Source organism: Panulirus ornatus, chromosome 13 (genome assembly GCF_036320965.1).
Source record: "Panulirus ornatus isolate Po-2019 chromosome 13, ASM3632096v1, whole genome shotgun sequence".
Classification (NCBI taxonomy): domain Eukaryota; kingdom Metazoa; phylum Arthropoda; class Malacostraca; order Decapoda; family Palinuridae; genus Panulirus; species Panulirus ornatus.
Window position 1 is genome coordinate 9,743,738 of NC_092236.1, and position 22,669 is coordinate 9,766,406.

The following is a 22,669-nucleotide window of genomic DNA, read 5'->3' on the forward strand; positions in this document are numbered from 1 at the left end:
TAACTGTTCTACTTATAGTTTTCCCTGTTTTTCGTGAACTGATTTTTTTTTTTCGAATCGCGGTAACACTCTGTATGTTGACGAATATGATGGTTCCTGTTGATGTTAATCAGCATTTCACATCTCTCCATACGCATCCACAACATTTGTTTGTTAATGACTGGTTCATCACCAGCACTGAAAGATCTTCTTGTGTTTCATTTGATCTCACAGTGAGCTCTCTATTGCTGTTTTTATTCAGCGATTTCACTTTCACATTATTCATTGTCTATTACCATGTTTTTTTTTATGTCCTCGACCTCATTCACATTCGCCTATGTTGCCAGCAAAATTGTATTTGTTAATGCTCGTAGTCCGGTATCGTGATAACTCATAACTCCTCGTAGTATTTAATATGGTATCCTTGTTATAATATCTATCAATGGAATCAAGTCGTAATTAATGATGGTTAACTATCAAAGCAATGTAATTTACGACAAACCATCAATATCCGGTAACTCAAACAATATCTGGCTTTTCAAATGATTCCTTTTGAAAATTATAACCTGAAATGAACATATATCTTTTCTTTATGACTGATGGTGTAGGGTATTGAAGTGTGACTTGGTGATTTATGTGTGCTGCGAATATGGAAGCCTGGACGATGCTGCTCATTTTTGAGGGCAAACATTTGGTATTCAATAGAACCATATCTGTTTTTCTTTTAGTAATATTCGTGAAATATTTCTACGGAATATTCGGAATATTCGGACGTCTTCATCAGACTGTTAGTCACTGAATTCTCTTTAGTTCGTAAGCGGGACTATTAAATCAAGTTCAGAGGCGTATTGATACTCAGTGAATCGGTTATCCTTTTTGATCACTTTGCAAATAGCGGTGCAATGGTTCATGGTCCTGCTTCGTATGTACAACTAAGAAAAGTTTCCTACCGTGTAGAAACTTCTTATATATATATATATATATATATATATATATATATATATATATATATATATATATAGATATATATATATATATATATATATAAATATATATATATATATATATATGAATATATATATATATATATATATATATATATATATATATATATATATATATATATATATATATATCAGATTCTGTTCTTCCAGAGATTTGTTGTTCCTAAATTATTTTCCAGTCATGGAGTGTATAACTCCATCGGTTTTCATTACTCCAAAGTTGCCTTCGCTAGAATTATTTCTAGTGTTTCGGTAGCGTCTGTCACCTTCAGTGACTGTCATCGCGTCATTGACTGTGAAATAAAATTTTCTGTGGTTCCCCTTAGTTCTTAGTGCTCCGGTGACTTTCATTGCTTGGCTTGATTCTTGCAAGACCGTACCGCTACCCCTTCGTCGTGGTTTTGGTTTACGATCTCTAGACTAACGAGTGTTACCGGCAGTAGCAGTGGTCCCCTAGGGTAACAGCGGTGGCCTGCAAGTGGTGGTCCTTGTGTAACCTCACTTTACATCATCGTGCTAGTCTTTGGGAAGCGCTGAGGACGGAGGTACGGTCGCTGGCCGCAACTCTTCCCGCTCTCCAGCGACACGCGCGCCTTCCCCGTACGGTCGGACCTTATGGGATCTGGCCGGGAACGGTGACTCCTTTCATTGTGGAGTTACGACAGTGAAACACTACGATGCGACTCTTAGGTGTGCTGACCAGCCTTTTCATCTTACCCTTTTGTCGCACCGGCATGCTCAAGGATCGTGCCTTCGTGCTTGAGGATTTTTCCCTTCGTGTTCAAGGATCGCACATTCGTGCTCAAAGATCGTACTGTCGTGCTTAAGGATCGTACCTTCGTGCTTCAAGGGTTGTACCTTCGTGCTCAAGGTTCGTGCTTTCGTGTTCAATGGGTTATTAACTATTTACACAGCAAGAAAAAGCAACACGCACCTCGACGAACGCTGCAGGCATGTCGAGGCGCAAAATGGCAATGGACGAACAAACACATGAAGGAGAGGAAACTGTATACAAACTAGTGAAATATGGACTCCAGAGTATGGCACAGAACGCTCGCAGGGTTCGAGGATACGAGGGAAGAGGAGATGATGGTTGTTGGCATCACCTGTTATTACATTATAAATAAAGGAGGTGGATTTTTTAAGGTATAACGCTACTGAACATTCCGATGAAACTCGACCAGGGAGGAGTGTGTTTTGTACGTGCAACATCTCCACAAGAAAGACGTCGGAGCGAGAAAGATGATTCTAATGACTGGCTTCAGGAATTTTTAAGAAATAACGTTTAGAATTTTCAGTGGCACGACAGGCTTCAGGAACTTTGTGAAATAATGTTTGTGATGATTCGGAATTTCAGGAGTAATATTTGAGGAAACGTGAATGAGGTGGAGTTTAAGACGGGAAGCTTTAAGTGACAAGGTAGAAACACTGCGAAACAATATGTGGATTTTTGCCACTCGAAGCCGCCTTGCATCTGTGAATATACCACGAGATGAACGCTGTATTGGAAGAACCAACAAATGGATGACTGTAATGTTAGATCCTGGATTGGATTCCATATTTTCTGACACGAAAAGATTATTTGTTAATCTGAAGACCATGACATTTCCCTCACTAGAATTCTTCTGTACGATTATCTAAAGACCATACCATTGTCCTCACTAGAATTTTTTTTTGTAAAATTACGTTATTTTGGATAACAGTAAAAAAAAAAGAGCCAAGGCCAGAGAATGAAGCAATCAGGGACAGACGTGAAGGTAAAATCGATTACAGACAATGAAGTAAAAGTAAGAACTGATAAAGCGAATTAGTGATATAGATAAGAGAGTCATATGAGATTGATAAGGAGGTGTAGATGGATAAAACCACAATTACAGGTATATCTGATGAAGTTATCAGAGCCAGAACAGTATAACGAATGTTTCTGATGAAGTTACCTGAGCCAGACTGATTTAACGGGTATATCTGGTGTTGTGACCAGAACAGTATAACACGTATATCTGATGAAGTTTCTCATGAAATTACCTGAGCCAGAACTCCATAACAAGTATATCATGAAGTTACTTGAGCCAGAACTGAATAATATGTATATGTGATAAACGTACTTAAGCCAGATGAAACTGGTGAAAAATGAAAAGAAGATAAAATTCTAAGTAGTTGCCTGTGGCGAGGAAGGTAATGAAGCAATACACGTTAATGAAAATGCTGTGAATGATAGAAGAATAACTGTGTGGAGAACTAGCAGCAGCAAGAAGTTGTGATGTAGATGACGGTACAATTTCTGGAGTAGACGATATTCCAGCAGAGATATACAGAAACAGAGGAAGGTGACTGGAATTGAATAGAATTCTAGTAGTATCCCTTTAGAATTAAGAAGAGCATTTACACCACTGGTTTATATGTAAAAGGGGATATAAGTCTATGTTAGAATTATGGAAGCATTAATACTACTGCCTAGTATTTCTATATATTGCGGAAGCCTTCTTGATAAAGGTTTCTGTGACTGAATGAGTATGAGTTAAGAGACGGTTGGAGACCTTAAAGAGAAACCTCTGAGATGATATTTGCTCTCAAAAGGACAACATAAAGGATTGGCATTGGGATGACAGAAAGGATTAGCAGTGGTATGACGTTGGATCCACGGCTTTCTAGACCTAAACAGGGGATTTGATAAACTGCAGACAAACAAACATCGCAAGACCACAATCTTTCGGCGCGTGTTCGGTTGCTTTAGAAAATGAAAAGTATACACAACTTATGTAACACCTTAGTTAAATCATGATAGTGTAAAGAAACTCATATGAAGTTGAAATCTTTTTTGTAAGATAGGTCACCAGTGTTACCTGTACGTAAGGACAGATGCAAAGAGAGACGACCCCCGTAACTTTGATAAAGTAGCCACCTTGGCATATTTTTGACGGGATTCATCAAGTCGAGAAGCTGCCGTACGAAAGACCAAAGAGACACCGACGTAAAAGCAGAAGATCTGAGTTACAATCAGTGCAGTCAGGTCATACGTAATGTGCATAACTAGATGGGAAAATGTAACGTGGCGACCAGAAATTAGATGTTTTGCGGGTAAGTCTAACCATTCCGAATTAAACTAGGAAAGAGGCGACCGCAGAATACAAGATAATTTCACGAAATTAATTGCGTTATATCCTATGATGAGAGATGATTGCACCACAAGAAATATCAAGGCAGCTGCCCTTGAAAAACCTCCAGTAATCACATGCAGGTCAGTAGGTGTACATAGTGAGAAAAACCACGCAGAAAGAGATTCAGGAAGCTGAGTGAGGTGGGAGTTCCGAGACTAATGAAAGACACGACTAGGAGGAGGAGAACAGGTTCAGATATATGGACGTAAGAGGAGGGGTTGTGAGCCTGTTTTACAGTGTATCGGGGGGTAGAAACATCCACTGAGGCGGTATAGTCTCGTGTAGATGGCTGAGGCAACTTGATGCTTGAGAAAGGGGGGGATATGGATGGAAACCTGGGGAGGTTACATGATACTGAGAACGATCAAGACGAAGCTGGAAACGCACGACGAAACATGAAGAGGAGCAGAAGGTGAGAGGGAGGGAAAAGGAGCCTCACAGGGACAGCCAGACGAGGAAGGCACGACCGACGGGCGTGCCAGCGCCTCCTGCTGTGAGGTGGAAAGACACGAGAAATATTTCTAAACATTATGATATTTTTTCTGGTCCTCGACATTAATCATTTTTAGGCATTTCATCGTGTTGGCATATCTGGAAACCCTAGTTAAGGCGCTTCTAGTTTATCCAATGTATTCATGTACTACAGTATGTTATTAATTCGTTGTAGAAAATACTTCGTGTTGTTGTCACTGATGTACTGCATCTGTTGCAAAATTAAACGAACACTGTATCTAACACTCTGTCTCTGGGAGCAACACCTACATATAATAGGCACATAAATGGCGAGTATTTTGTGCACACTTTAAGAAGAGTTACTGTCGGTGCGAAAGTGTCGGTGTGAAAGTGATCCAGGTGTCTTCACCTAATGAAACCACATGTATTATGTACACACACACACACACACACACACACACACACACACACACACACACACACAGTGAAAGAAGACCTCGATACGACTATCAAATTTATGGGGAAATAAGCTGCAGAAATCTGTGTGAGAAGGACTTGTGAGTCGACATTGTACCTAACCTCTGGCCAGAGCTCTCGCCACCTCAGTGAGATTATAAAGAAGATCAACTCTCTGCTGGCCAATATTAGAACTGCGTGTAAGTATGTATTTAAAGAAACGTTTTGCAAATTACCCACAGCGTATATTAAGCCAGACCTCGAATATGCTTCTCATATTTGGCCACCACATTGGAGAGACTGGAAATAAAAAAATGATAGAGAAGGTCCAGAGGAGGGCAGCAAAGACTATACTAGAGTTAAGAGAACTAAGATACAGTTAGAGGATTGGGACCATGAATTTGCCAACTATGGAAAAGAGAAGAGTAAGGATTGACTTAATCACAGCCTTAAAGCTTCTTAAAAGATAGAGCAACTATAGTACACACACACACACACACACACACACACACACACACACACGATAATACTGACTTGCTACACATACATTGTCAAGAGACGGGGCAGCACGAATTTAGCACTCTTTCCTGTAACAAGGAAATAGTAATGTCAAAGATATTTGAATATGACTTAAGGTTAAGCTCTACGAGGGTAAAACAACCCCTGGTATATATATATATATATATATATATATATATATATATATATATATATATATATATATATATATATATATATATATATATGCATCTTTTTCCCCGCAACGTCCACGAGGTAACATCTATACAGTAGACCTGATTATGAAATGACCTGCACTGGACGCCGTGGAGGCTGTATCGTTGGGAGGACAATATCGTCAAAGGACTTCTCGTTCTCACTCCAAAGGAGCCTACATTTCCCTGCTGCTGGCAGTAACGCAGCCTTGAGCTGTAGGAACCTTCTAGAAAGGTCTTAATACCAGGACTCTTTCGTAGAAATTGAGTCTTGGGTGAATATAAAAAAAGAGATAATCAAAATATGCCTATAGATATGTTTTCGTTTCACTGTATAGTGCTTTGGATATATAGAAAGAAGAGCTTCCATGGCGATGCTGTAGAAGGTGATCAACACCAAGTGTACATATTGAGTTGTGGGAACTGATCCGGAAAGTTGAATTCGGTTCTGTAGCACCTTAGAATTTTAGTGACTGTAGCGATGCGAGACAGTACTTGTCGTGTGGGTTTTGTTTCTGTGTCTATAACGGTATATGCATTTACTTATGATGATGGTAATGATTTTATCACCTTATGTAAGTGTCTGTGTCTTATACACGGACACTTCTATGGGTAGCTTTCATATATACTATGTATATATATATATATATATATATATATATATATATATATATATATATATATATATATATATATATATATATATATATTGTGTGTTTTCGTATGTGTGTCTTTTGTATAACATATAGATTTTTTTCATGATGCACATAATAATACAAGAGCAAACATTTAGTAGTTTAAAGAGCGTTATGTATCAAGACTTGAGACGCTAAGTGTTCATATCTGTTTCACCAGTTTGGCAAAGGTGTTTGCTTGTATCTCTCTCTCATGAGGTACCTCAATAGCTACTCTAAGAGGATTTTGGGAGTGATTTTCTTTAAAGAAAATACTTATTATTTGCAGCCTTGGGGGTAGGGGTTTGATTGCAACAGCAGATGTAAAATATGATGGAACTCTAAATAACAACATTTGGCACGACTGGTCTACTACAGTCGATTAAGTTGATCAGGTATTGGGGTAGTTGTGAGCTCATATGAGACAAAGTTGAGTCAGTCGGTCAGTCGGGCCGTGAGTCTGTGCAGGTCAAGTCGTAGCGTCGGTCGTGGCGAGCGGAGGAAACACTAGGGCTGAGGGCGAGCTTGGCGCCGGGTGAGCCAACCTAGGTCTCAGCTGAGGCCTCCCTTCCGTGTTCATTGAAGCATCGGCACAGGTGCAGCAGCCACGGGACTAGTGAGACTACTTGGTCGGTGCTGCCATGCCCCTCTCCCCTCTGGCCAGTGCCACCTCTGCTGCCACCCTTCCAACATGATGTCTGGCCGTCTGGTGGGAATGAATACGCTGTCGTATTCCTCTGACGCGTCAACCTTACCTGGGTGTATACTGCGTCTCAAGGTCCGTCACCAGTTGCAGATTCGAGAGCAATTTAGATCTTTATTAGTTTTATCGTCAGTCTTGGCTATATAAGAGTCGCGTCTCGTGAAGCATATAGTAGAAAAATTGTCACTTGCTATATTCATGTCAGGGAAAACAGTGTGTGGGTGTCGGGAAGCAGAAGAAAGAGTTCCAGAGTTTTGCTGTGGATGGAAGAAATGAGGAATACCTTCGGCGTCAGGTTTATTTCCACTGTTCAAACTGGTTTGTCATTATGACCTTCATTGACACACTCGAGACGAATGGTAGCCCCTGGTAACCTCCTCCTGATCCCTCACTGTGACCCCACCCCGGCGGCTTAGGTTAAGACGTTGCCTTGGGTTCAAGTATCTGATGTAATTTTACGACAGTGTTTATATAGATCATGGTGTTCTCTTGCCTCACACAATGTTTCCCTCCCCACAAACTCTGTCGTCACCCAACGCGGATGATAAATATCACAGTAGCAGTATTTACACGTAAGGTCCTCTCTTCGTAAAGCAGTAGCATTGTGGCGATAGCCTGTAGATTATGACACCTTATCATCACAAAAAGAAGTGTCGAGGAAAATCTCATAACCTGTGCAAGAGATATCATTAACCCTGTCATTGTTAATCCATGAGAGTAACATTTAATGTTATAGGATTATAATAAAGTTTTTCTTTTCTCTCTCTGCTTGACCCAGGTTAATGGTGTGTGGCGGCGTCTTCGACATTCAGGCATGATGGAGGACTGACTGTCTAGCCCAGTTCTCTGATCGTCGTCCACCCAGCCTGGCTTTGTCACTCTCCCTCATAAGGTACCTCAATGGATACTGCTCTCAGTCTCTCTCTCTCTCTTATGAGGTACCTCAATACCTACTGTTCTCTCTCTCTTATGAGGTACCTCAATACCTACTGTTCTCTCTCTCTTATGAGGTACCTCAATAGCTACTGTTCTCTCTCTCTTATGAGGTACCTCAATACCTACTGTTCTCTCTCTCTTATGAGGTACCTCAATAGCTACTGTTCTCTCTCTCTTATGAGGTACCTCAATACCTACTGTTCTCTCTCTCTTATGAGGTACCTCAATACCTACTGTTCTCTCTCTCTTATGAGGTACCTCAATAGCTACTCTAAGAGGATGGTGTTCAAATTAAACCAGGGAATATTGTCATTCTCAACACATGCACCATTTTCTTTATTTACATTTGAAAGGAAAACTGGGAGTAAATCATCAATACAACTTGGATTTGACTTGTCTTGTACACTGAAGATAACCTTTTAGCGTTTAGTTCACTAGAGGCAAAAACATTCCATGTACTACACCTGACATGGGATTATGTAGGAATATGTCAAAGATTTACCTTTATTTTTTTTATCTGAACATCAAGAAGGTTCTTGTTAAAACCAAAATACATCAGTCTATTGTTTTTATTTCGGTGGTGCAAACGTATAAAATGCTTTCAATTGCAGCTACATAAATGCATAGGAAATCCTAATAATAAATATCTTATTTACATAGGTTTGCATAAATATTTGAGCCACAACAATATATACCGACGAACACACACACGCGCGCACGCACGCATGTCGCCAAGTGAGTGCCCACTTACGGGGAACTGAATGTAGAAAAGACATGGAGCGATAGGAGGAGAGAGAGAGAGAGAGAGAGAGAGAGAGAGAGAGAGAGAGAGAGAGAGAGAGAGAGAGAGAGAGAGAGGAACGTAAAACTGTATGGTACAAAAGGAAACAGCGCCAGCAAAAGTTAAGGAGCAGGAGGAGGAGGAGGAGGAGGGAGGGAAGACGGAAGGTGGACACTGGCAGGCGGGGTGCGCGTCCGTCGGTGCAGGGTAGAGCAGGAACCAAGAAAAAGCCAGCTTTCTTGTTCGTTCGTTGTGTTCGTTGAGCGTTACACCTGAACTGCCACACTTTCTCTGTTCCTAATATAGATATTTATATATTAACTATATACCATCTAATTAAACTCTCTACTCTTCTACCACAAAATTCTGCGATACATGATCGTAAAAAAACACACAACAAATAATCTGACAATATTTAACAATAGAATAAATTTTGTTCTCAGTAGGCTACCAGTTTTAAATTTAAGGAGCTCCCAAACATCTTGGGATGTCTGTGAGGCGTTTGATATTTCACTCTCATAGATTTCCTCTCTATCTGGAGAACACTATAGAACAGTTTAAGTACATCGTCTCCCCTCACAGCACCTCAAGATGCGGGAGCCAGGAACAGTACCATCAACAAGACCAACATACGTACATCAGCGGTGGTGCGGTCATGACACCGTCAGGTGAGTCCTAGGCTTCGTCCTCAGTCATTCCAGCGGCCTAACATTTCGAGTCACACTGGAAAACGTCTTTAGGTTGTCACTAAATACCACATTTACACTATATTCGTCAAGGATTCAATGGTTGCTACGCCCGGAGAATGAATCTGTTTTTACACAGTGTCATGAGCGCACACCAGTGAGAAAATTTTTATGATTTGGCCAGTAGCATCGAGTACTCTTGATAGGGCGCCACACTGGAAGGCGGCCCCGCGATTCCCCCATCCCCATGTGGAAGAATCAACCAATAACTCTGTCGAACCTCAGACCTCCGCTATCCAAACACAACACAGGACTCTCTTTCACGTATCTCTTTGTTTTACTCCTTTTAGCCCCTGTCTTTCTGGAAAGTGTTTCCAATGGATATCCGCGAACGTGATGGACAGTAGCACGTCACCTGTCCCTCACAGACGTAACTTGAGACCGTATTCAATAAGGATCTAATCTGATCCCGTGTCTTTCCTGTCCATCAGAGCGATAACTGAGATTTCGATTGACTCGCAAACTTTTCTGTGTAGCTTAAGTACTGTCTCATAATCCGGTGTCATAATTTCTTCGTTGAATGTTTTATTGTGACAGTATCTGCAACTGACTAGACTCGCTGTTGTCCAGGTTAGACCTTCAATACTGGGCAAGCACATGATTCATCCGGTGGACTGGTAACTATTTCTAAAAATACCCGGCAATGATATATATATATATATATATATTTCATATATACAGGATGTATGGATGTGGTAATAACTTAAACGAACAGGAAATGTACACAAGAACCTGTATCTTGTAGTCCTATACACTAGTCATTTGTGCATCTAGGTCATGAACAGTAGCACAAACTCATGTACAAGAGCACAAAGTACTTATTTATTGCCACAGGGGCGTCACTTCTGGATTTACACACACTCTGAAAGACATGAACAGTTGATTTTTTTTTTTTTTATACATGGCTGGTTCAAGAATTGATCCAGGCGTTCATAATGTCGAAGTCGGCGAGAACGTTGGATGTGGTTGAGGGGATACCCTCGTTGCTCCAGCTGCTGCCCGCCGACCCACCGGACTCGTACCCTAGGTCAGCTAGAGACTCCAGCTCCACCTTCAGATCAGAAGTCATTGGGATCAGTTCGGTGACCCCGATGTTATCCAGGTCATCAAGGGTCGCAGGATGCGTTTCCTGGGCCTCAGCTTTGACCACAGTTGCCGGCGGTTGATGCTGGTGCTGGTGATGATGCTGTTGATGTTGCTGCTGTTGTTGATGCTGCTGCTGTTGGTGTTGGTGCTGCTGCTGCTGCTGCTGATGGTGATGATGGTGGTGGTGGTGATGATGCTGCTGTTGCGCCGTCATAGTGGAAGCGAAGAATGAAGCGTTGCTGCCCACCGGTGAGTAGAGACATGAATGCTGGTGCTGGTAGTTTGACTTTTGCTGCTGTTGGTGATGCTGTGCTCGTAACTGCTCCGCGTACTCATGTTCCCGCTTCAGGTACCCAAGGTTGTTAATCGCTTCGTGCTTCAGGTAAGTGTGCGCCATCTTCTGCTCTTGGTAGAAGTTTGGCTGGTACGTTTGCTGTCTTTGAAGAACACTATAAGCACAACTACTTGTTCTGGAGTTGTTAGGAGAAGCGGTAGGAACAGCGTTGTGGTAAGAAAATGACGTATTAGTCGTGGTGGTGGAGCGGTGAAGACCCTCGCTCGGTGAGCTGTAGCTATGGGTGGGCGTAGGTGTTAGGTTTATCATGGATGTTCTGTTGAACACGTGGTCTTCGAAGCTGAAGGCGCTCTCCGGAGAATCTGGAAGATCCGAGGTTGTTGGGCTGGTGGGGACGCGAGGCGGGGATGTAGGGGTCAGTGGCAGCGACCAACTGACGTGGTCCTCAGGCGTCTGGAGGTCTAATTGCGGCTGTCCGTTTGCACCGTCCTTGGATTTGATACTGTTGGCGAACTCCTTACAGATGTTGTTCATCTGATGGACCTTCGAAACCTTCCCGCCGCTGCGTTCTGAGACCCCCTTTAGCGGGTCCTTCGACTTTTTGCGTGGACGGTACTTGTAATCCGGATACTCACGCATATGTAGCTTCTTCAGTCGCTCTGCCTCGTCCCGGTAGGGCCGTCGTTGTTCCTCCGTCAGTAGTTTCCAGCGACGCCCCAGCTGCTTGGAAATCTCGGCGTTGTGAGTGTCGGGAGCAAACTTAACTATCTCGCGCCGCTCCATCTGGGACCACACCATGAAGGCGTTCATCGGCCGCTTGATGTGGTTTGGCGGGTGTTTCTTCGTCTGCGGGAGAGGAAAAAATATTCCGTTGGCAAATATATAAATATAAGTTCCTAAATCTTATTTCACTCCCGTAAACGTTATGTTTATCGGTGCTTAAAAGAATATGAAACTGAAGTTTACATTACTCGGTAGTTGCTATTCATCTTAGTGATGTAGACCAGAGAAAGTAAAGCCATGGGCAACCACTACCCAAGTTCCACAGTGATGAAGGTAAGACTCAGGTCAGTGAATTACAAGACTTTGATCAGACGAAATTTTTATGGTCTGTACTATATATTCATCATTATTCTTTAAGAAATAATGAAAAAGTGTATAATTGTACGAATTAAAGGAAAACAGATGCATTTACACATGAAAAGCCAGATTCGAGCAAACCTAACCTAACCTATTGATATCACATTTAGTAAACACATTTACCTAAATCATAAAGGCCCTCATCCCTAGATTGTGAAGGTTGTTCCCAGATAACACTGCATATATATCTCAAAGGTCCTTCGAACAGAGAAACAACCCTGCAGGTTGGTCCTAAACGAAGATGTGGGGGCAGAGGAGCCTCCAAAATCATCTTAAAAGGTATGAGACAAATCCCGCTTCCGAGCTATGGAAGCAGAAGAGCTCTGAAACCATCATAAAGGTATATGTAAGGAAGGTCCCACATCGAGCTGTAGGGATGAAGAAGACCTTCAAAACATAGTATACGCTAGGACAGGCAAGGTCCCAGACCAAGCTATGATATGGAAACCATCATAATGTATAAATTAAGGTAAGGGAAGGTCTCAGACCGAGTTGTGTGGTTGAAGACCCGCGTAAAGTACACGTCAAGGTGTGTCATAGGTGCTAAGCTGGACCGACCAAGGAGTAATCAGAGTGAGAGACTACAGTAGCCGAGTGTGGCAAATTAGAGTAACTTAAGCGAGCCCGTGCGGTCGGTGGCCGACACTAAGGATTACGCCGCAACATAAACTCTTAACAACTCGAGGATATTTGTCATAATGAGACGTTCCTGTGCTGAAGAGTCTGGAAATCACCCGTCTTCAGCGGCGTTCTCGGCAGCAAATCTTTCATTATTGCATAATTCTCGTGGTGATAAAAGTGCTATTTTTTGTTCGCTTTTCCCGGGTATTCGACAGTCGTCGGCAGTGCTCGGTACTTGCGAGAAATTTCAGAACGGAGAAGTGGACAGAATTGTCACAAATGAAGCCAATTAATGTACCTAAAGAAAACGAAGAAGAAAAAAACACGTAAAAGAAAGAGGGTGTGGAGCCACTGCCCACCTGGGGAACATTACGGTCACCTTACAGCTCCTCCGGCAGGAGAAAACAATACTACGAGGTCGGCCGCTCGGATGAGACTAGGCTACCCCCCCGAATAACTGACGCCAAAAGCGTTCACAGGTGTGACCGGACACAACGAGTCCCACATCACCAACTGCTTGACCCAGCTGGTCGTCACGACCCGCTCAGCAGTAGTCGGGTGGGGGGGGGCAGATTGTTTGGATGTCATTGCCACGGTAGCATTTCAGCCAGGAACCATTCTCGAAAACTTTATTCGTTTTAAAAGACTTTAGCGTGGCGTCCGACAAGGAGAGTCTTGTTTCTGTTGCTGTAGTTATCGTGTGTTTGTTTGTCTTGGGAATTCTATTTAACGCGTTTGTTTATCCGTGGGTGGCCGCACCCTTGGGGGAGTGGAGCCGGGCCATTAGAGCTTCGTTGTTGTCCTGTGACCACAAGGTCGTACACAGGGAGGGAAAAAAGCCTACCGAACACACACACACACACCAATGTTACGATGCTATTCGTCAGATATCGGGTTATATAAGAGGATCGTCAAACGATTTTGATACACTTGCATTCCACATATCCACGCTAATTTACCCTCTGTGATATTTTGACGTTGTACTTTCGTGAGTGTGGAGGAACGAGGGAATTCCAATCCCGGACATTTTACGTCGTGGCCAAACTAGACCAGCATTTCACGCCACCGTATGAAAGTTTTAAAATTCTATCGCCAGACTGGCCATATGAAGTGACATTCTTCCTTTCGGGGGAAAAAAAAAAAAACAGTACATCGTGATACATATTTTCCATCATAGATTTTTAATACTTTTGAAAAATACTTCCTTTAAAACTTCGCCGTGAGCGCCGACGACCACACCACAAACGGTGATCTCGTGTGCGAATTTAGTTTATGCGGTAACGATGTGATGGTGGCGGGTGCGGGTGGTTTGGCCGCCAGGTGGCGGCGGGACATTCCTCCAGCTGGCGGCACCGCCTCCGGTACGCCTGCTATTTCTAGCCAGGTGTGTGTGTGTGTGCTGATGGCTCAAGACTTTTGTTAGCTTTTGGTTATACTTAGGTTATGTAAGAATATACTTTATGTAGTGCGATAATGGTCAGTATAATGCGTGAGCGAGGTGTCCATCGCAACAGCAAATGGTCTGTGTCCTTTAAGGAGCAAGATAAACATAAGAGACGACCATGTAATTGATATATTTGCTATAAACTATAAAACGATGGACATGGACAAAGAACGATAGAGCGGCCTGGTTTACTTTCTGTTTACATTAAGTCAAATTGACATCACAGCTCGCATGGAATCGCGGTCCAACGGATGCAAAACACCATTATGTCTGGGACCTGATGATGTATTTGCCTTGTTAGTATACAGGTACGCGGGACGCTTCGGGTTGTATTAGTGACTACATGAATAGAATGAATGCATTACTGTAGCTTCGTGTGAGATAGGAGTGGCGGCTGGGGACAGACACGCTACACCAATTTGTAAAGATTAAATGTCCGATCAAATTTTGATTTGTTTTATATCTTCATTTGTGAAACTCTGATGAAAGACATTTTCTTCGCGTTTGGTGGACGCCGGCGAACAGACCATCTACTTTCACGTTAGAGACTCATTCCTTTGAAGGTTTGTACTGATAGAAATTCATACAAATTATGGTAAGAAGTGGTTACATTGGTTGGCTCGGGTACAACTGATGGACCACTCTCAAACGTGAATCTTCACATCGAGACATATACAGCATTTGGAACACGCCTGTACTATTACATGGAGGACTGATACAGCTGTTTGTCCACTTAATCACATTTACCTTCTCGTGGAGAACAGACACAGCTGTTTTACCACTCACACACTTGTACCTCTACATAAGGGGCCGTTCATTTGGTGAGAATATTCAAGCACATGGCCATCGTTCTTAAAAAGATTTATTCGCTTCCTCAACGTCAGTCATAAGAAACAAAAATGAGAGAAATATCACAGGATTACCCTTCGAAGGACAGACACGGGAATTGGCTAAATAAGCGGAAGAATAACCTGCAATATTTCAAAATAAATTCATCCAAGAACACGAGGATTTGCTGGTCGATAAACAGCCGACTTTATATCGCCTTTGTGAATTGAGGAAATGTTGTAAGACTCCAGGGCCACAGTCTTGACGGAGTGGACGCAACACCGTAACGGTTATACCTCCTGTTGTCTCAATTTCCATTTCTCAAATCCTACACGTACGATATCATTACTTAATCCTGCATGACCTGTCTCCTACCTCGTCCTCTGTTTTATTTTCTTCAAGTCAGTTGGTTCTAATTTCCTCCCTCAGTCCCTCACGTTTCATTTTTTGCCTCACTACATTCTTAAATCCTCTTCAGTCCCTCGGTGTTTTGTGTCCTTCTTCGTACAAGATGCGTTGCCTCCGATGTTCCCTAGATTCTTTGTTTTGGACGTCACTGTATATGTCTGACTTTCTCCCCTGGTGTATTCTGTAGTCTCCCTACACACCCTCACCTTCTCCCCTGGTGTATCCTGTAGTCTCCCCACACCCTCACCTGCGCCATGGATTCCGGCCTACCCCTTAGCTCCTAGCATACCTTATCCACTCCGAATTTTTTCTCCCCTGTTATCTAATGGCCAAAAAAAAAGAGATGAAGAAAGGGATGTCTGAAAACAAGAACCCCGTACGAGACCGAGACCTGGTGAATGTAACAACAAAAATATCACTTGCATGGTCCACCTGCTGCTTCACATGACAAGAGTGGTGAGGGAGAGACGGATGAGCATGTTGCAGGTGGGGGTAGAGTAGCAGGTGGGCCACAGGTAGAGAGCGGAAGTGTGTGTGTGGGAGCGGCCAGCCTCCAGCGGCACGCGGCCCATCAACAGGTGCCCGGGCGGGCCTCTCACGCCCTCTGCCACCTCGTTGTATCGACATTCTCCCACAGACTCTGAACTCGCTACTTAGGATGATTATACACTCCCCGAGTTAGTGTATTCATCTGGGGGATATTTCATGGGCTATCTTTCTTTCAATAACTTAAACGTTTTCTTAGCGGAGAGAGAGAGAGAGAGAGAGAGAGAGAGAGAGAGAGAGAGAGAGGCAAGCTTAGTAGAAGTGTCGCATTCAATCTGGACCTGCAACTGAGAACTGTATTGTGTATTTATCTGTACGTGCAAACCCACCGAGCGTTTAAAACTAAGCTGTTGAACGAAGTCTCCACATCCTTTAGGAGTTTATTATAATCCAGGGATTTAAGATGATTACAGGTGGGGTAGCGCGCAGGAGATTCCCGGGGGCTTACCAGAAATCCACGCACACTAATCCCGACACATCCCGGAGCTCTGCGCGCCACCATCACTGCCTCCGACCAGCGAAGTTTTCTCGCGGAGGATTTTTTGATGGTTCTCGGTGGTTTGGCGTAGCACCTGAAGAGCTCTGCTGGTCATATTGTGCATCCACACTATCCTCTTTGATTATTCAGACCGCGTTAACGTTTATTTTTACCGTCATACATCCCTGACCTGTGTGCGGTAATGGACGACGGTACTTAGCCCCACAGCGGTGTGCGGTAATATTGCATGATGCGGAAAGAAGCTGGATGCGGTAAGGTGTGTGTGTGTGTGTTTCTATTTGTTGGATGGTGATGGGTAAGCCCGAGCCACTATATATAGTGATGATGGCCCGCGTAGCTTGTAGAAGCTCGTGCTGAACCTGAGCACTGGCCTGACCGTCACGTCCCCATCATTAGTCCGCCTTACACCAGCCGGGGGAGTCTTGCCTTCACTCTTAATAACATTGGTTAAGTAAACCTCACATGCCCTCCCACCAGTTAAGCTCCTTCACTACTCAGTACACCACAACACAGTAGGTGGATTCCCCCCTCCCATGCTCTGTATCGGAATTGACTCTAGCTCCCCGTTTTTTCTCGGCCCTCTCAGTTAAAAGGAGAGATGTAATGATGTATTTTACAAGGCAATACGTAACAGTAGCAGCAGCGTAGCAGCAGTAAGGTACTTTGGCCTGAGTGTGTGTGTGTCTTAGAGCCTCCTACAGTCGGGGAGATGGAGTGTGTCCTGCGGGTGCACACAACTCTCCGGGATTAATCAGCCAGGATTCACATACGCTGCTCTGTGCCTTCGTCAGCACTGTGGCAGGATAAAGCAAGGTTACTTCAGCTGTCCAGTTTCCTGTCGTGTTTATCATAGTACACGACGCGTTTAGTTCTAACTTAAAAATAATGTTAATTACACTCCGTGAGGGTTTTTTTTTTCTCAAAAGTTCTTCAGGGTTTAATTCCTTCATTTACCGTCATATTCATTACTGTAAATGAAGATCATATTCTAGTTCCTAACAACTTAGTGTTTTAACTAGAAAGTTGCCATTACACTTTTGATGAAATACGTTTGTCTGGGTGTGTCACATCCTTTTTTAGTTTAATTCCAGTAATCCAGATATTTGTATAACATGTCTGTTTAATAATCTTCTTTTACAAGCATGTATTAATGCGTGACAATATATATATATATATATATATATATATATATATATATATATATATATATATATATATATATATATATATATAATTTTGTTGATGTAGAATTAATCCTTTATGTACAACGGTTTAACTCTGTTGAGCACGACAGTTTGTTCCTTTGAATACGATGACTTTAACCAACGTATCTGACGCTTAAACAAGCGTACTCAAGGAGTTAAGTCGTCGTACTCAAGGAGTTAAGTCGTCGTACTCAAGAGATTTACGTCATCGCACTCGAGAGATTAAGTCGTCGTATTTAAGAGATTAAGTCATTATACTCAAAGGGTCGTCGTACACTAAGATATTTAATTGTCGTACTCAAAGGGTTAAGTCGTCGTACTCTGAGTGACTCAGTCGTCGTACCCAAAGCTTTGGAATACTTTTACCTCTGTGGTTGAATAAGTGAGAGGGACTCGGACAGGCACGGGAGGCAATACTACACCCGTCCTCCCGCTGTCCTCACGCCGCACTCGGCCAAACTCCCTCGATTAACTTAACCACGAGAAGGCAGAGTCCACGAGACATCTGTTGCACTTCCACTCCCGTAACCCAACCCACGAGCACCAGCTGTCAACACAGCTTGGCCATAGGGACGCGACGCGAGATGTAAGATCGACGAACATCTGTACGATGAACCATTTTCTGTTTCCCCATGCATGGCGTCGAGATTCTTGAGGTATGGCAGTGCATGACAGGCACCTGTCTCATCCTGCAGCAAAGGCAGTCATCGCCGGAGACGTCCTCCAGCGGTCGGCCACACCACCACACACGTGTCAACCCTGAGCACGTGCTCGACTGACCGACAGCTCTCTGGCGACACCTGAGGTCTCTTCTCTCTCTCTCCCAAGCAACACCGTTCAACGAAACATCGGCTTCTCTTGCAAGATCCCCTTTGCTCCCAAGTATCTGCCTTCTTCTTACGACATTGACCGTTTTCTGCCATACCTATTGTTTCCCGAAATAAGTTCTGTTCCTATTTCCTAGTGTCTCTCGCAACACATATATTTCTCCTTTATTTTCGTTCATTCATATTGCATGTGTTTTCAACATAACACTGATGTTCCTCAAAACATCTACATTTTCTCCCCCTATATTATCTCTTGTTTCCCCACAACTTCTGCCTTTCCCTACAATCTCGCTGTACCTCCAAACACCTGCTGTATATTACAGCACTTGCCACTTCCTACAGATCCGCTGTACCTCACAACACCTGCTGTGGCCTCCTCTTCACCAACTGTATATCACAACAACTGCTGTCTCTTAAACAACTGCTGCATCTCACAACGCCTGCTATGCCCTATACGGTCACTATATCTTACAACACCTGTTGTGTCCTCCACACTCGCTGTACCTCTGAACACCTGCTGCGTCCTTAATACCCACAATATTTCACAACACCTTCTGCGTCCTAAACCACCGCTATACCTCACAACACGTGTCGTATACACCTAGTGCACGTCACAACAGATGCCGTGTCCCACACACCAGCTGTATCTCACAACACCTTCCGTGACCCTTCTATAATACCCCCACATCACCAACAATTCCCGGCACAGTAAGATAAATCACAGCACGGGACACGTGCTGATGTGGCTTCTCTCACCTGTGTGGCATCAGAGTAGGGCGTGGGGGAGCTCTCGTCCACGACCAGGGAGCCGAAGGTGGCGCCGGCGGAGAGCGGGTGTTCCACGGGCAACTCTTGCAGCCCCTGTGGCAACATGCTGCTGCTGGGGTGCTGCCGTGGCCGCTGGTGCAGGGTCGGAATGGTGCCTGCTGCAGCTGGCAACAGCCTCCTCAAAGATCTTTTATCCAGTCGCCAGGTGGGGGGGGCGTGCCTCGGCAATGAGTACCGCAGAGTCCTTAGTATACTATATATTTCCAAATCTCACTTATCGAACTTCATTTGACTGTAAAACTGTTAAAAGAAACCGTCAGACTTCTCGACCAGTCCAACATGAGTAATCACACTTCACAGGCTACTAAGTTCTCTCAGCGGCACCTTAGTTTCCCTCGCCTCCATAATCCATAAAAACTTTCTGCAGTGTCGTTAATCCAGTTCACTTTCCCCCTCCGAGAGAGAGAGAAAAAAAAAGAATAACTTGGAACGCCACCAAAAACTTAATCCAAACACTTGATAACTGTGTAAAGGTATGAGCGCCGGCACTTGACATCCATGCGCGTCCGGGCAGTAAGTGACACTGGCACTGTCCGGTAGAGAGCCAAGGGTTCTCTTCCTTCCCGCGTGAAGGTGTGTGTTACACTGGGCATGAGAAATCAGAACACATGGCTTTTGAGCATCGCTTAGCTCGACCTTTGTTGGTGGGTGGACGGTTGGGGGGGTGACCTGGTCATGATTTTTTCACCATTTCTCAACGCCTTATTTATTCGTTGTGTTATTGTGGTTATATGTTATTCATGCGATATTCAAGGGCCTTAAATATATATAAAACATGTTGGTAGTCATTTCTCTGTTTGAACAACATTGCAACTGGTACATACCACGGGAAATCCGGTATCTTTGTGCTGCTGAAACTGTCCTCGTGCTAACGAATATATGTCGAGAAACAAATTTAGACTGTCTAAGGATTTCACATTCATGATTTTGTTTAAGGTAAACGTGAACAGCCTCGTGGAAAAAATATGATAACAAGAAACGCAAGACACGATCAACGGAGAACGGGAAAAAATCACGCGCTGAGATCCATACCCCGTCCTAATTGGTCAGCGAGTGTGACGCAATGGAATGGGAACCAATCAGCGCGCGCCCTGGGACACAAGGGAGTGGGTGGCATCTTACTAAGTCCATAAAACCGACTGGCGATCGTAGACTTTCTTTTGCCATCTCTCTTTCCCCTTCGCATTTCTTGTTTAGTTGATCCCTGTCCTCTTAAATAAATTTGGTGTGGCGTTTATATTATTCTCAGACGGGAGATCGAAAATTTAAGACCACCTGATGTTGCTGTAAATTACAAATTTACTTGGCTTAATGCAAAATACCCATTAATAGATTTGTGGTATTGTAAATTGATTAACATAATACCCTTACCGACAGAATGATATCGGTTTGTGCATAAAAGAATAGCGAGTGGATAGAGAAGCAGTAGGGAGAGAGACGAAAAGCATAGTGTTATGGTGAAGACAGGACAAGGCAGAGCGATGAAAAAATATTTGATTCAACTTTCGCAGAACCAAACAATCATTGATAGACAACCTGGAAAATATGGCATCAGGAAAACTAATCAGTGAAACGAAATATGCCAGTTACGAAAAAGTTTATCAGGAAAATCCCCGAAGCGGTGACCGGGAAGTTAATAAAAAAAATAAAGATGGCAAATACAGCGTCAAGATATCGTCAATGCCCGGGATGTGGGGGGGGGACGACAGTTTCCTCTCCAGGTACATACGATATCTCTCGTTGGGGGAGAAGATGGTTGGGGAAGGGATTGAGGTACAGGTCAGCCTACTAGCGGCCCCCCAGCTTTATAGAGACGTGAATCAGCCCTGGGGATGATCCTTGTACCCTACCCACACCGGGGGCGCCTCGTGGACATTATCCGGGACGGCGGGTATCATCACCAGCTCGGATATTATCGCAGGTCGTGTCCATCACCACCCGCCGTGGACGAGGTCCGCCTCGCTCCGTCCTTCCTGCTGCGGGGCACCGCGCTTATCGCCCGCCGGTTATGCCGGCTTGGTCGTCCGGTTCTTACGGGTCGTCGGTGTTATCATGGCTTGCAGGTGGTGTCATGGGGGTCGAGGTGGCTATCATGGGCTGTGTGTGGTGGTACCATGGGTTCTAGGTGGTGTCATGAGTCGCGGGTATTATATCATGGGTTGTAAGTGGTGTGTCACTGGTTGGTGTTATGATGACTCGAGTCGCTTATCATGAGCTGTTGTAAGCTGCCATTGTATTCGGGTTGTTATCTTGAGCTGCTCGCTCTCAGTGGCCGCGGGAGTTATCACAAGCTGTAAGCGCTCTTAATGGCTTCGAAGGTGTGTTAGTATGAGTTGTCTGTGTGTGTGTGTGTGTGTGTGTGTGTGTGTGTGTGTGTGTGTTATCATTAGCTATGGATGTTATAAGCTTCGCAAGTTATCAAGTGTTTGTGTTAGTGTGTTGTCCGTGGCTGTGGGTGTTATCATGGGGCAGTGGACACTGTCAGTTGATATGGGTGTTATAATGAGCTGGGTTGTAAACAAATGAAAATAAAGAACATTTTATTGAATTCACTCCGTATCTGCGGATGTTATCTTGAGTTGTATGTGCTGCCAATGACTGCGGATATCACCCTGGGTTATTTATACTGTCAGTGGCTGTGGGTGTTACCATGGGCTGTGTATGTACTTGTTCGTGGCTCTATAAAGATTACCATGGGTGGTACATTTCCCAGTTAGTCATATCATGTCTCCCGACGGTTGATATAAAGTGTTGACCTTATTACAACTTGTATGTGTTTTCATTTGAATATCCTTTTTGTTTCCCCTGTAGCTCAGGATAATGGCGCCTTTTTTTTTTTTTGTACGTTAAAAAGGACTTTAGACAGTGGTGGTGGAGTGACAGTTGACTTGTTCAAAATAATTTATTCTCCACAGTGTAGCGGAGTCTGGTGTGAAAATTTGTTGATGGAGTTTTGTCTAAATTATGTGCGTTCCGTACATGATAACCTTGCCCACTGGTTTCTCTCTTTACTTATAACTTTTCTCTCTCTCTTTTTTTTTTTTAATTTGACCTCATGACCTACATCCTGTGAGGCTGTGTACAGTCAATAATATTTTCCAGGCTGTTCTGTGTTCCGTGAGACTCGATCTTACTGACATGTGGATCTCGGACTTGTATATTGTATTTACTCATTACCTGCATGAGTTGCAGATTTTCTTTTTTTCTCTCCTCTCCTCATAATCTGTGTCACTCACCACATCATATCCTTCATGAGGGATTAAACGCTTGGTGTTATGGTGTCCGGAAAGAGAGAGAGAATGCTTTTGATATGAATTTGATTTAAATGCATTGCAAAAA

The 22,669-nt window shown here is 43.5% G+C and overlaps 1 protein-coding gene and 1 long non-coding RNA gene across 2 annotated transcripts in view; one reads left to right on the plus strand and one right to left on the minus strand.

Annotated features, from left to right (window-relative positions):
- LOC139752587 (uncharacterized) overlaps window positions 1-8,032 on the plus strand; it is an 822,887-nt gene extending 814,855 nt beyond the window's left edge. Inside the window, exon 6 of the long non-coding RNA XR_011713539.1 lies at window positions 7,919-8,032. This is a non-coding gene — a long non-coding RNA (uncharacterized lncRNA). The remainder of the gene's footprint in view (window positions 1-7,918) is intronic.
- Window positions 8,033-10,377: 2,345 nt separating this feature from the next.
- Window positions 10,378-19,920, minus strand: LOC139752718 (uncharacterized). The gene is made up of 2 exons (XM_071668547.1): window positions 19,259-19,920; window positions 10,378-11,830 (listed from the first exon to the last, which is right to left on the minus strand). The coding sequence occupies exons 1-2, from the start codon at window positions 19,373-19,375 to the stop codon at window positions 10,514-10,516; spliced, it is 1,434 nt and encodes a 477-aa protein (XP_071524648.1). The 5' UTR covers window positions 19,376-19,920; the 3' UTR covers window positions 10,378-10,513.
- Window positions 19,921-22,669: the final 2,749 nt, after the last annotated feature.

What these genes read in the sequence shown, in the direction of transcription:
- LOC139752718 (XM_071668547.1), bottom strand. Translation starts at nt 19,375, where the DNA reads ATGTTGCCACAGGGGCTGCAAGAGTTGCCCGTGGAACACCCGCTCTCC. An exon ending in CCTACTCTGATGCCACACAG is followed by an intron (nt 11,831 to 19,258) that starts GTGAGAGAAGCC and finishes CCTCTCCCGCAG; the next exon opens with ACGAAGAAACACCCGCCAAA.